Source organism: Rattus norvegicus, chromosome 2, assembly GCF_036323735.1.
Source record: "Rattus norvegicus strain BN/NHsdMcwi chromosome 2, GRCr8, whole genome shotgun sequence".
Taxonomy (NCBI): Eukaryota; Metazoa; Chordata; class Mammalia; order Rodentia; family Muridae; genus Rattus; species Rattus norvegicus.
The window spans coordinates 37,108,566-37,120,750 of NC_086020.1; the positions used below are offsets into that span (position 1 = coordinate 37,108,566).

General features: G+C 33.2%; 1 protein-coding gene across 5 annotated transcripts in view; it reads left to right on the top strand.

Annotated features, from left to right (window-relative positions):
• Cenpk (centromere protein K) overlaps positions 1–12,185 on the top strand; it is a 60,996-nt gene that overhangs the window by 14,403 nt on the left and 34,408 nt on the right. For 4 of the 5 annotated variants that reach the window (NM_001399198.1, NM_001399199.1, XM_006231889.5 and 1 more), the window contains 5 exons: positions 3,206–3,288; positions 3,374–3,472; positions 3,765–3,891; positions 6,511–6,564; positions 10,672–10,923. In NM_001399198.1, the coding sequence (NP_001386127.1) occupies positions 3,206–3,288; positions 3,374–3,472; positions 3,765–3,891; positions 6,511–6,564; positions 10,672–10,830 (522 nt within the window). In that variant the 3' untranslated portion in view covers positions 10,831–10,923. Of the gene's footprint in view, positions 1–3,205; positions 3,289–3,373; positions 3,473–3,764; positions 3,892–6,510; positions 6,565–10,671; positions 10,924–12,185 lie in introns of those variants that run through there. The other variant, XM_008760667.4, reaches the window with a different exon arrangement.

Below are 12,185 nucleotides of genomic sequence, written 5' to 3' on the forward strand. Positions count from 1 at the left end.
CCATCATCTCTTTCATGCTTTCTGTTCTTCCTTTCTTTAAATTATGTTTTAAATATTTTGACTCTTCTCATTTCCAGAGTCCCAGAAAGGTAATAATTCCCTTCGTATTCACAAAGGAATTTATTCCACCTCTGGATAACTGAAATATAGTGGGCAAAAATGAGCAAAACAAAACCAAAATGATGTTTATATTTATCATAGCTGTGCTTAACTAGAAAGAGGAAAATTTCCTTTATAAGTGTTTCTGAAGAATTTGTTTCTGTTACGATCAGAATCAAATCTGGGGAGGGCTTTGTGCATGATAGAAGGAAAACTTTCCCATTGAGCTCCATCCTTAGATCCATCCTTTTATTCAAAGTAAGGATTAACAGTAAGTTTTTCATGCTTTCTGAATTCATGATAATGACTTAAAGAGCTAGCTTTTGGCATCATTGAGTTCTTTCCTCCTGACCTCCTCCTCTGTCTGTTCCTTTCACCCCTTCCCACATTTCATTGTTTTTTGTTCCTTATTGTTCCTTTTTAAAAAAGATTTATTTATTTATTTATTGAATATGAGTACACTGTAGCTGTCTTCAGACACATCAGAAGAGGGCATCAGATCCCATTACAGATGACCGTGAGCCACCATGTGGTTGTTGGGAATTGAACTCAGGATCTCTGGAAGACTTTTAACCACTGAACCATCTCTCCAGTCCCCATTATTTCTTTAGAATTAAGAGTTTTATTTTTAATTTTTTTAGTTTATGATAAAAAATAAGACCATTAATTTGAGAGTGTTGCTTTGTTTCTTTATATTTCTAACAAGGATTTTAAGTTATATTATATCTGAGTATTTATATATTTTATGTATGAGTGCTTTGTTGTTTTTTTTTGTTTTTGTTTTTTTTTTTTTTTTTTGTCCGGAGTTGGGGACTGAACCCAGGGCCTTGCGCTTGCTAGGCAATTGCTCTATCACTGAGCTAAATCCCCAACCCCGAGTGCTTTGTTTGAATGTATGGCTGCACACCAGAAGAGGGCATCAGACCCCGTTATAGATGGCTGGCTGTAAGCCATCATGTTGCTGGGAATTCAAATCAGGTCCTCTAGAAGAACAGAACATTCAGTGCTCTTAACCACTGAGTCATTTTTCAAGTTCTGCTCCTAGAAATTTCAATGTTATGTTTTTATATTTAATCATACTAACTGATGATTGAAGTTATTGTTTCTCAATTTCCTACTTATTGCTTCTTTGTTTCATAGATTTTTTAAAGCTTTTTTAGTGTCCACATATTTGAAGTTTCCTACTTTTATTTGTTAATTTCTAATTTAATTCCATTGTTAGATGATTTAATATGGTACAGTATCAGTATGATATTGTTCTTTTAATCTATTATTGATCTCATTGATACAGTGATATGTATATGCTCATTCTTTTTGAGCCAACTTTTTTGTGGTCTCGTTTTTCTCTTTTTCTTGCTTTACATTTTTTTAAAAGCCACTTTATTACATGTTTTCATTAGGGATCTATTGCTATGATGAGACACCATGACCATGGCAACTCTTGTAAGGGAAAGCATTTAATTGGGGCTGGCAACAGTTCAGAGGTTTACTCCATTGTCATCATGCTAGAAAGCATGGCAGCACACAGGCAGATGGTGCTGCTGGAGAAGGAGCTGAGAGTTCTATGTCCTCTCCTGATCAAAAGGAAGCCAAAAGAGAGAGAGACACTGTACCTGGCTTGAGCATCTGAAACCCTATAGCCCACTCCCATGACACACTTCCTCCCACAAGGCCAGACCTCCTAATACTGCCACTTTCTAAGAGCCTGTAGGTGCCATTTTCATTTAAACCACTATATTACAGCACTGGATTACTAGATATTTCTATTTTGTTCCTTATTTTATTTTTTAGTTACTTTGGAATTTATAAAATACATTTATGGGGTTGGGGATTTGGCTCAGTGGTAGAACGCTTGCCTAGCAAGCGCAAGGCCCTGGGTTCGGTCCCCAGCTCCAAAAAAAGAAAAGAAAAAAAATACATTTATAACTTATAATTTATTTAAAGTTAGAAAAAAAAGTAGTGGAAACCCTTGCAATTCGGAGACTAGAATAGTAATTAACATGTTCTTCCAAGGAAAGAATAGTAGGTAAGAGGTCAGCATTAAGTTTCTCATAGCCTTTTGTGTTGGTCAGGTATCTCAAATATACCAGTGTAACATAATGGTTAATTAGTTAAGTAGCTTTGGTTTCTGCTAGGTCATGCGTATGCTGAACTGGCCACATATAAACCTCCCTGGAGCTAGCACACCCACCCCCCTCTGGTATTCATGAGTTAACATCTTTTAAAATCTGTATGTCACCTCTGATATCCCAAACACAGTCAGGGGAATGGCTGATCAACATGGTGGTTCTCTCTCCCTTGGTTTGTTGCCCCTGCAGTCTAAAAGTCCCGCCTTTGTCTCCCTGCCCAGCCATTGGATTTATAGCAATTCTTTATTACCAATCGGATCCAGTTGGGGCCAGGGACCCTCAGGTCTGTAAGTGTGGTCTTGGGAGCCAAATTAAGACAAAACATTAGAACTAATTCCCAACCTTTGAGTTTATTTTATGTCTGGAATTTTCTGTTCTAGATAGTATACTACTTTATTTGGTTTTGGTCTTATTCACATGTTACCTAGTCAGATATATTTCCAAATTATAATACCTTACAGCAGTTCCGCCTTGCACCTCATTATATTATTATTAGTTTGTGTTACTTTCTCTTTCTGGTTAGACCACAGTTGCAGGTATTTATTGCTCAGCTTTCTGCATTCCACTCTTTGTTTTCCCCACTCTTTCATTCTTCAGCAATGACTGCCGGCTGATAACTAATAATCAATGTTGAGTTGCAGGTTGAATCAATACTGAAAGAATGATATATACTCTTTGTTTTAATTTTTGTGTATTTTCAACAGAAAAAAAGACCTGATCTACTAAAAGCAGTTCATTAATTTAATTTCAGTTAGAAATTAAAATATGTAGCTTGAAAATCCTTGTATTTTATATTTATCAGTGTCACCAAAACTTACCATCTGCTTGCTGTATATCTATCATTTCCAACTGTTCTGGTTAGCATTTTTACTGTTGGCTTCCACGTTGAAACATTTTAGATCAATTTCACTGTTACTTGAAACTGAACTGTGTATAAGCTAAAAGACAAAGCTTTAGCTTGAATTCTTTTATTCTAGTTCCAAAAGTTGAGATATGATCTTGAAATGGTACGGTCTATCGTTCAATCAGAGAATGAAAAGTTAAAAGAAGACTTAGCAAGGTAAATTTGTAATTTCGATTAAGCATTGATACAAACTGAGTTTGCACTTAAATATTATTTTGACTATTGTTTTTGATGCTTAAAGGGAGCAACAGTGGTTGGATGAACAGCAGCAAATACTGGAAACTCTTAATGTATTACACAGTGACTTGAAAAATCGGGTTGTAACATTTACTGAATCAAGGTAATAAATTTTGTATTCTGGATTTTTTCAAACAGATTTTTTTTTGAAAAAGAAAAGTACTTATTATATAATGTAGACCAAAAGGTGGTCCTAAGTTTTGCCAACTATTAGTTGTTTCATCTTTTGGGATGACTTATCTTACTGTACTGTTTTACTACGTGTTGTAAAGAATGCTCTGGTTATATGGATCAATGAAACTTCACAACATTTTGGTCAGTTTCCTGTATAACTAGTAGTGTGCACAAATATAATTTATCAGTTTAATGTTTGTCTTATTATTTTTTATTATTAGAATTTTTAATGAACTGAAAGCCAAGATCCTTAGTATAAAAGAATTTAAAGAGAAGCTCCTACTTGCCTTGGGTGATTTTTTAGAAGATCATTTTCCACTGCCTGATGGAAATACTCAAAAGAAAAGGGTAAGTTTTAGAGAAACAATCTCTAAATTGTTATAATTGTACTTGTTTTTGATAGGAACAAAGCAAAGGAGTGAGGCATAGTGAGACATGTACACAAATATTCCTGTATCCTATCATAGTTACTGAAAAATCAGAGATACTTTATTATTTAATAAAATGGGATTGGTTAAATACATTTTTAAAGATTTAATGTTTTATTTATTTATTTGTGTGTGTATTGTATGTGCACCCAGTGCCCACATGCTTGCATTGCACAACTTGTGTATGGGATCAGAGGAAAATCTAATGGGAGATCTTTTCTGTTTCTACTTTGTCTGTTTAACCCTGTCTCTTTCTGCTTCTTGGTATCTGGTCAGCATTTATACTGTATTAGTGAGCAGCTATAACAGAATACCAGAGATGCTGGCGTAAAAGTGGAATTTTTCTGTCTCAAGACTAGAAGTGCAAGATTAAAGCCCTCTCCGGGTTAGGTTAGTTCCTGATGAGTTCTATTCCTGCTGGGAGCTGGTACCTTCTTGCTCTGTTCACATTGATCTCAGCTCTACATTCAGGGAGAAAAATTTTTTTTCCTAAGTTTACACTGAAGTTTACGTTAAGTCTTGTGTCTTAATGTCACACAAAAACAAAACAACACATACATACTCACACACACAAAACCCAAGAAGTAGACCTCATTGGAACTGGTCCCTACCTAGTGACCTCATTTAACACGTGATTACCTACTTATGTCCTGTTTCCAAATACAACTACATCTGAGTTTCAACAAAGACTTTTGAGGTACATAGTTCTGTTTACAATAGTAAACCTTACAACTTAATTACAAACATAAAAAAGAAAGTTAAGAACCCAAGTCCTGGCTCATCATTAATGTGTTAGCGAGTCACTAAGTGCAGTATGTATAGAAACAGATTGATGGGGGGCTGGAGAGATGGCTCAGAGGTTAAGAAAGAGCACTGACTGCTCTTCCAGAGGTCCTGAGTTCAATTCCCAGCAACCACATGGTGGTTCACAACCATTTGATATGAGATCTGATGCCCTCTTCTGGTGTGTCTGAAAACAGCTACAGTGTATTCTTATGCGTAAAATAAATAGTAAAAAACAAAACAAACAAACAAAAACACCAAACAGATTGATGGCTGATTGGCATAGTAGAATTTTATTCTTGTTTCTATACCATCAATGATAAATATGACTTTAATAACTCTGTAGAAGAAAAATGAAATTCAAATGTTGAACTTGAAGAAATATTTCTTTGCTTCAAATCGTTTGAACACTGGAGAGAGACCTCTAATACAAAAGAAACAAATTATAAAAAATATAAATGTTTGAAGTTTGTATAACTTTATCTCTCAGTTTTAAGTAGTATGAATGTACCGATATGGAAATAAGAAAATACTGTTACACCTGTACCCCCATTCTAATTTTGTGTTATTTTTACTTTCAGTTTTTATTTGTATTGAGACACTACCATTAGTATGTTTAGCCCTTATTCTATTTTATATTGGATTCATTACTTATTTTTTATCAGTTCTTAAATTCAAGCTAATAATTTTTAGAAGCTATTTTATTTATCTTCTTTATTTTATGTTTTGCCTACATATAAACATATATATGTATATGTATGTATGTATGTATGTATGTATGTATTTATACCACATGTGTGAGTTACAGAAGGTTGTGATCCACCATGTGAGTGTTATGAATTGAACCCAGGTCTTCTGGAAGAACAATCAGAGGTCTTAACCACCAAGCCATTTTCTCCAGCCATTTAAAGCCATTTTTTTTTTTTTTTTGCCAAATGATTTCTTTAAGAATTTCTGAGACTTAAGTATACCTGTTTAAATTTAATCTGTGTCTTTATATTTGCTAGTCAGTTCTGTAACTGTGCTCTGTTTTCTGTTCTCGTTCTCTCTCTCTCTCTCTCTCTCTCTCTCTCTCTCTCTCTCTCTCTCCTCAGAAGTTAGCAGAACTAAATAGATGGACAAAAATTCTAACATCTGCAGTTGTGTATGAACGTATTCTTTCTTTTTATTTGTGAAGGTTAAATCACACCTAGATCATTTGAGAGACTGAAAATTTTAACCGTAACTATAGTTATGAGGGATATCAAATCTTATGTCATGAGAAAAAGCTGAAGGAACTAATAAGGATTAATATGAAAAACACTTGAGCATTATAATGGCTTTCTTACAGTTTTTTAAAATAAGTTATTTCATGTTATTAAGGTTAAAAATTCAGTGAACTGAGTCAATGCCAGGAACTTTTGATCTATTGGGCGCTATCAAGACCTATGGGAAGGTAAAAAAGGAGGGCTCCCCTAGAAGTCTCCCTGAAATGTAGTAGGATACAATTTGCTTGGAGAATTTTTGTGTAGTTCAAGCATATTACTTAATTTTATATTATATATAATATTTATAATTTATTGTATGTTTATGGGTAGCTTAAACTATCTTAATATAATTATAAAGGTTTCCATTACATTTTTAGGAATCGAACTTCTACTATGAAGTTGTTTACTTTCAGAATTTGTCTTTACTTGTACAATTATAACTTAGAAGTATTTTTAAGCCATATGGTTTGATATTCTGCCATGTTAATTATTATTTACATTTCTCAAAGAAAAATATTCAAGAATTGAATACACAGCTGATAACACTGAATGAAATGTTAGAGGTAAGTGTATGTTTTTTTGCTATCTCTTTAGTGAACAACTGGTGTTAAAGATAAAAAAAATGGGCTTGGGGATTTAGCTCAGCGGTAGAGTGCTTGCCTAGCAAGCACAAGGCCCTGGGTTCGGTCCCCAGCTCCGAAAAAAAAAAAGAAAAAAAAAAAGATAAAAAAAATGCTACTTTTATTTTCTATTAAGAATACTTGACCTAGGGGCTGGGGATTTAGCTCAGTGGTAGAGTGCTTACCTAGGAAGTGCAAGGTCCTGGGTTCGGTCCCCAGCCCCGAAAAAAAGAACCAGAAAAAAAAAAAAAAAAAAAAAAAAACTTGACCTAGACATGATAGCATTTGCCTTTAATCCCAGCACTCTGGAGGCAGAGGCAGGCGAATCTCTTGAGTTTGAGGCTACCCTGGTCTACAGAGTGAGCTTCAGAACAGCTAGGGATACAATATGTCTTGAAAAACAAGAATTTTAAAAGTTTGTTTTATTTTTGATTCTTTAAGAGAGTTGCTTATTTAGTGATTTACTTTTTGCACCCTAAAATCTTGTGCTGTTATTCTGAAAGAATTCTAGTTTACAACTCAGTCCTCCACCTAAAACATATAAATGAATATATAATTTTTCCTTAAATAAAATGTTTTTTTATTATAATAGAAAGACTAATTCCAACCTTTCTAGTTTGGTATTTATTTTGCTTTATAAGTAGATATCTTTGTCATTGTAAAAATATACTTGAATTCTAGCCAGGTTATTAAATTTATTAAATATGTGAATTATTTTAGAAAACCTTAGAGAAGTCAATGAAACGCAAATAGTCATTTGCTTTTTCAATTTTTTCTTTTGTTGAAATAGATTTTTTCATACAGTGTATTCTGATTATGATTTCTCCTTGCCCAACTCCTTTCAACTTCTCTTCTATCTGGAGCCACATCTTTTCTGTCATTGTTTAGAAAACAAATAGGTATCTAAGGAATAATAATAAAATAGAACAAAGATAAACAAATTGGAATAGGACAAAGCAAGAAAAAGCCAAGGCAAATGCATGAGAAACACATATAGATGCAGAGACATACACAGTCACACAATCAGAAATCCCATAAAAACACAAAACCGGAAACCAGTATATATATGTACAAAATATCTATACGGTTTTTAAAAAATGCTTTCCCATGGCATTATGAGACAAAGAACCTCTAAAGAGGCCATTGAGTATATGTTTTTCTTAGGTCCCACTCCTGGACATGGGATCTACCATTGAGAGTTGTGTGTTTCCCAGTGAGACTTTCTTGAAGAAAACCAAACTTCATTTGCAAGTGCTGTCAATTGGAGACAGCTTCTGGATTAGGGGTGGGTTCCCTCCTAGTTCTAGGACTAGTAAATCTAGAAGAGTATTTTCAGAACTCAATGAGTTGGTTATAAGCAATCAGGTTTGCTACCTAAGAATCTCTACTAATAAATATTTTTTATATAATAATCTATCACTGTTTTGAAAAGCTAGATAGGAATAGTTGTTTGATTTATAATCAGAAACTGTGTTGATGTTCCTGACTTCCCTAGTTTAAACTAAAACTGAAGCCTTTCTTGGATGTATTATCTTCTAAAAGGTAAAAAAAAAAAAAAAAAAGTGACTTTAGGCCAGTGAGATTGTTTACTGGTAAAATGTTCTTGTTGCAAAACCCAGTTATTTGAGTTCAATTCCCAGGGAGAGCCATTTCCTGCAAACTGTCCTCTAATTTGTCCATCATTCTGTCTGTATTTGTACATACAGAGAAACAAATGTAATAAATATTTTAAAGTGACACTTTATGTAAAATATTAACATTATCTGAAACACATGTTATAAATTAGGATACAATATAAAACTTAGAAAATCATTATTTTCTTTGCAGTTCATATTATCAGTGACAAAAATAACTAGTATTTAATCTACGATTTAGTGAAAAAAATTAGCATACTCATTTTAAATTTGAATTTTTGTCATATTTCTACTGTCTTTTTTTTTTTAAAGATTTATTCATTTACTATATATAAGTACACTGTAGCTGTCTTCAGACACACCAGAAGAGGGCATCAGATCCCATTACAGATGGTTGTGAGCCACCATGTGGTTGATGGGAATTGAACTCAGGACCTCTGGAGGAGCAGTCGGTGCTCTTAACTGCTGAGCCATCTCTCCAGCCCTCTACTGTCTTTTTTATTAGAATTTTAATTAATATAATTAATAAAAATTGGAGATGAAAGATAAAATCATTTTATTCTTTTGCTTTCTATGGCATTGGGATAGAAAGCAAGTTCTTACCATAGGCAGCTGCCGTACCAGGGAGTTATATATCCATCTCACAAAAATTTAAATTATATGAAGATAAATAACTACTGTAAAATATGAAAGTACTCATAATACTTAAAAGAAAGGGGATTGTGAGCTTTTTATTTTACAGGATGAAGGACTTGAAATAGGAATATTAGTGACAGTTGACATTTTTATTTTCTACTTTTAAATATTGATATAACTAAGATTGAAATTAGGGGTTGGCGGGTTAATTTTAGTCACTTTTATAACACTTTATATAAATTGTGCCTTTTCTTTTCATGATCTTTAAAATAATAATATTTTTCAGTTAAAAATCTGACATGCAATTAATGATTTGTCATGAATTATGTGTGCACCTAAAGAGTCCTTGATTGTTCTCAGTTCTAAGATCTAGTTTTATAAATTGCTAAAAAACTGAGAGGTAGATGAAGAGGCAAAAGGCAAAATAATAACACATTTGCCACTGTCACCATATTTCATGAAACATTCACTTTCAAACTGAATATAATTGACTATAATTGAACATAATTGCTCCATGAAAAATCACTGCAGATGCCAGTAGGTCTTAGATGTCATTAGTAGGCTTCTGTGAACATTCTGGTGATGACAGTACTGTAGTTTTCTTTTACTTTTTATTTAAGTTTTTGAGAAAACTTAAAAAAATAATGGTTGATTGTGGTATTTTCATGTATATATGTCATTGTACTTGCTCACTTTTGTCCCAATTACTACCTTCTATCCTTACTCCTCTCTTCCTGGTGCCCTTCCTCAAACAGTCTCCCTCACTGTGCTTTTCTTCCCTTCTCTGCCTCTTTCTTTACCCTCTGTTCTATCCCCCTACCACCACTCTTTCATTCCATTCATATATACACACACATACACACACTCCTATTTAAATCTAGATTCCATATAAGGGAAACAGGACTTTTGTCTAAATTTGGCTTATTTTATTTTAAATTATATTTTCTAGTTCCATTTTTCTAAAATTGAGATAATTTTATTATATGCATATATATTAAATATATTATCCATATATTATTTAGTGCATGTGGGTATTAAGTATGTATATATATTACATTTTATTTATGGACTCATCTGTTGATATCCTGGAGTGAGAGCCCTGCTTCTCAACACCTTAGAACCTAATAAGAAGCCACATTTGAGGAGTAGAATTTGAGAAAAGCTACCCTATAATACTCAAAGTTTATCAAATTTCACTGTAAGATCTCGACACCCTTGGTAAAGTAACCAGAGATATCCAAGGGGAAGATGAAGGAAATGATAACGGCAAACAACTATTTTTGAAGATTTAGTATAGAGCAGATAGTTTAAAGGGCCAAGCTGGTGATTTCTTTTCCCTTCTCCATATTCAGAGACGCTTGCTGTCTTTCTTTTTACTTTGTGTTCAGTTTGTAAAATTTAAATTTTTTTCTCCCACAGTGATGGAGATGATACCCAGGGCATTATGTAGCTGTGTTCTACACCTGATGTACACATTTTATTTTTTATAATTCTTGCTCTTATTTTAAAGGAAATCATGCTAAAAGAAGTAGGAAAGTTGTAAATATTATTAGGTAATTTTTAGAAATTGTTTTCATTTTACTGGGGATTCATTTTAATACATATTTCATCCTCTACTGTCTGTTGTCTTTAAAATCAGATATTGTTTACATAAAAGTAATGGTTATGAACAGTTGTTCAAGAAGAAGAGTAGTCAATATTCTTTGGGGCAAAACTATTGTTTTATGAATGTATGTAGACTTTCCCACAAAAGGTATCTTTTTAATAATTTTTTTCTTAGATGCTTATAAATAGAATGTTCGATGTTCCACATGATCCATATGTTAAAATTAATGAATCCTTTTGGCCACCATATATTGAACTGCTTCTGCGTTATGGAATTGCTTTGAGACATCCAGAAGATCCATCCCGAATAAGATTAGAAGCCTTCCATCAGTAAAATGATGGTCTGTCTTCACACAGTATGGAATCTTTACACTCTCGGATAAACAAATCACAAGACTTTAAATAAAGAATATTATTTGCAAATCAACGGCATAGCCTCTCTTTGTTGTTGTTGTTTTGAAATTCGGTCTCGTGTGTCCCGGCTGGTGTTGGTCTTGTTGAGTAGTCAGTTGGTTTACAGTTCTTACCACCATGCCCTGGTGTCCATCTTTGTATCTTCAAATAGCTTTTACTGCATTGTACATGTTCAGCACGGGCCTTCTCAGCTCATTCAGTGTGTGCAGTTTTACACTGTGCAGGTAGGTAATGCAAGTAGAAACAGACTTTAGAGCATTTACTATAACTTGCCTCATTCACTATTCTTAGGAAAGTTCTTATGAATATGTGATTTTGAAATAACAACAAAGAATCTAAAAAACAACAAAACAAAATAATTTGTGAGTTTTTTCTACTTTACATTTTTAAACTGTGTCATTTAGGCTATTTCAGTTCCATTTGGTATTTAATAATAGCTTTGTATTTAGTAATTATAATGAAAAGTTAGAGATTTTTTTCCTGTGCTGGGGGTTGAACTTAGGACCTTATGCATGGTAGGTAATTAATTTTATGTAGTTATATGGTTAATGATATAACTCCAAAATATATGCACATGTTTTTATTTCTAAATCTGTTATAATTAAAATACAAAAAGCTAATAATTAGCCAGGCATACTGGCACACACCTTTAATCTTAGCATTGGGACTCAGAGGCAGGCAGATTGCTGTGATTGGACGCCAGCCTGGTCTATATAGTGAGTTCCAGGGCAGCCAGGGCTATGTAGAGAGACATGTCCTAAATAAAAAAGCAAAACCCAAACCAACTAAATAAATAAAAAACTAATGTTCAACACTAACTTGAATTACTATTTTTTTCTTTCTTGAGATGGCATCGTCTATAGCTCTTCCTGTCATCAAATTTGCCATTCCTCTGACTTCCTGAGTACCAGAACAATAGCTGTGCTCTGTTTGGATTCAAACCCAAGGCTTCATTTTGCTCAGCAAATATTCTACCAACAGAGCTACATCTTCAGCCCTGAAAATATTTTACTAAGTATTATGTGGTAGATAGCTTATTTTAATTTGCTGTATTAAAACTAATATTCTTTTTTCTAAAATCTAGCTGTTAATGCTGTGATATATTTTTAGAAACATAATAATTTTCCTAGGTAGATGAGAATTCTAACTTATTTTGTTCTCTGTTTTCTACTGTAAGCCACAGTTTTCTTGTTTACTTTACTTAATCCTCTTTTAAAATAAGCAAGTAATATTTTAGAAAAGGCACTTTAAAAATTGAAATACTTTTAATTATTT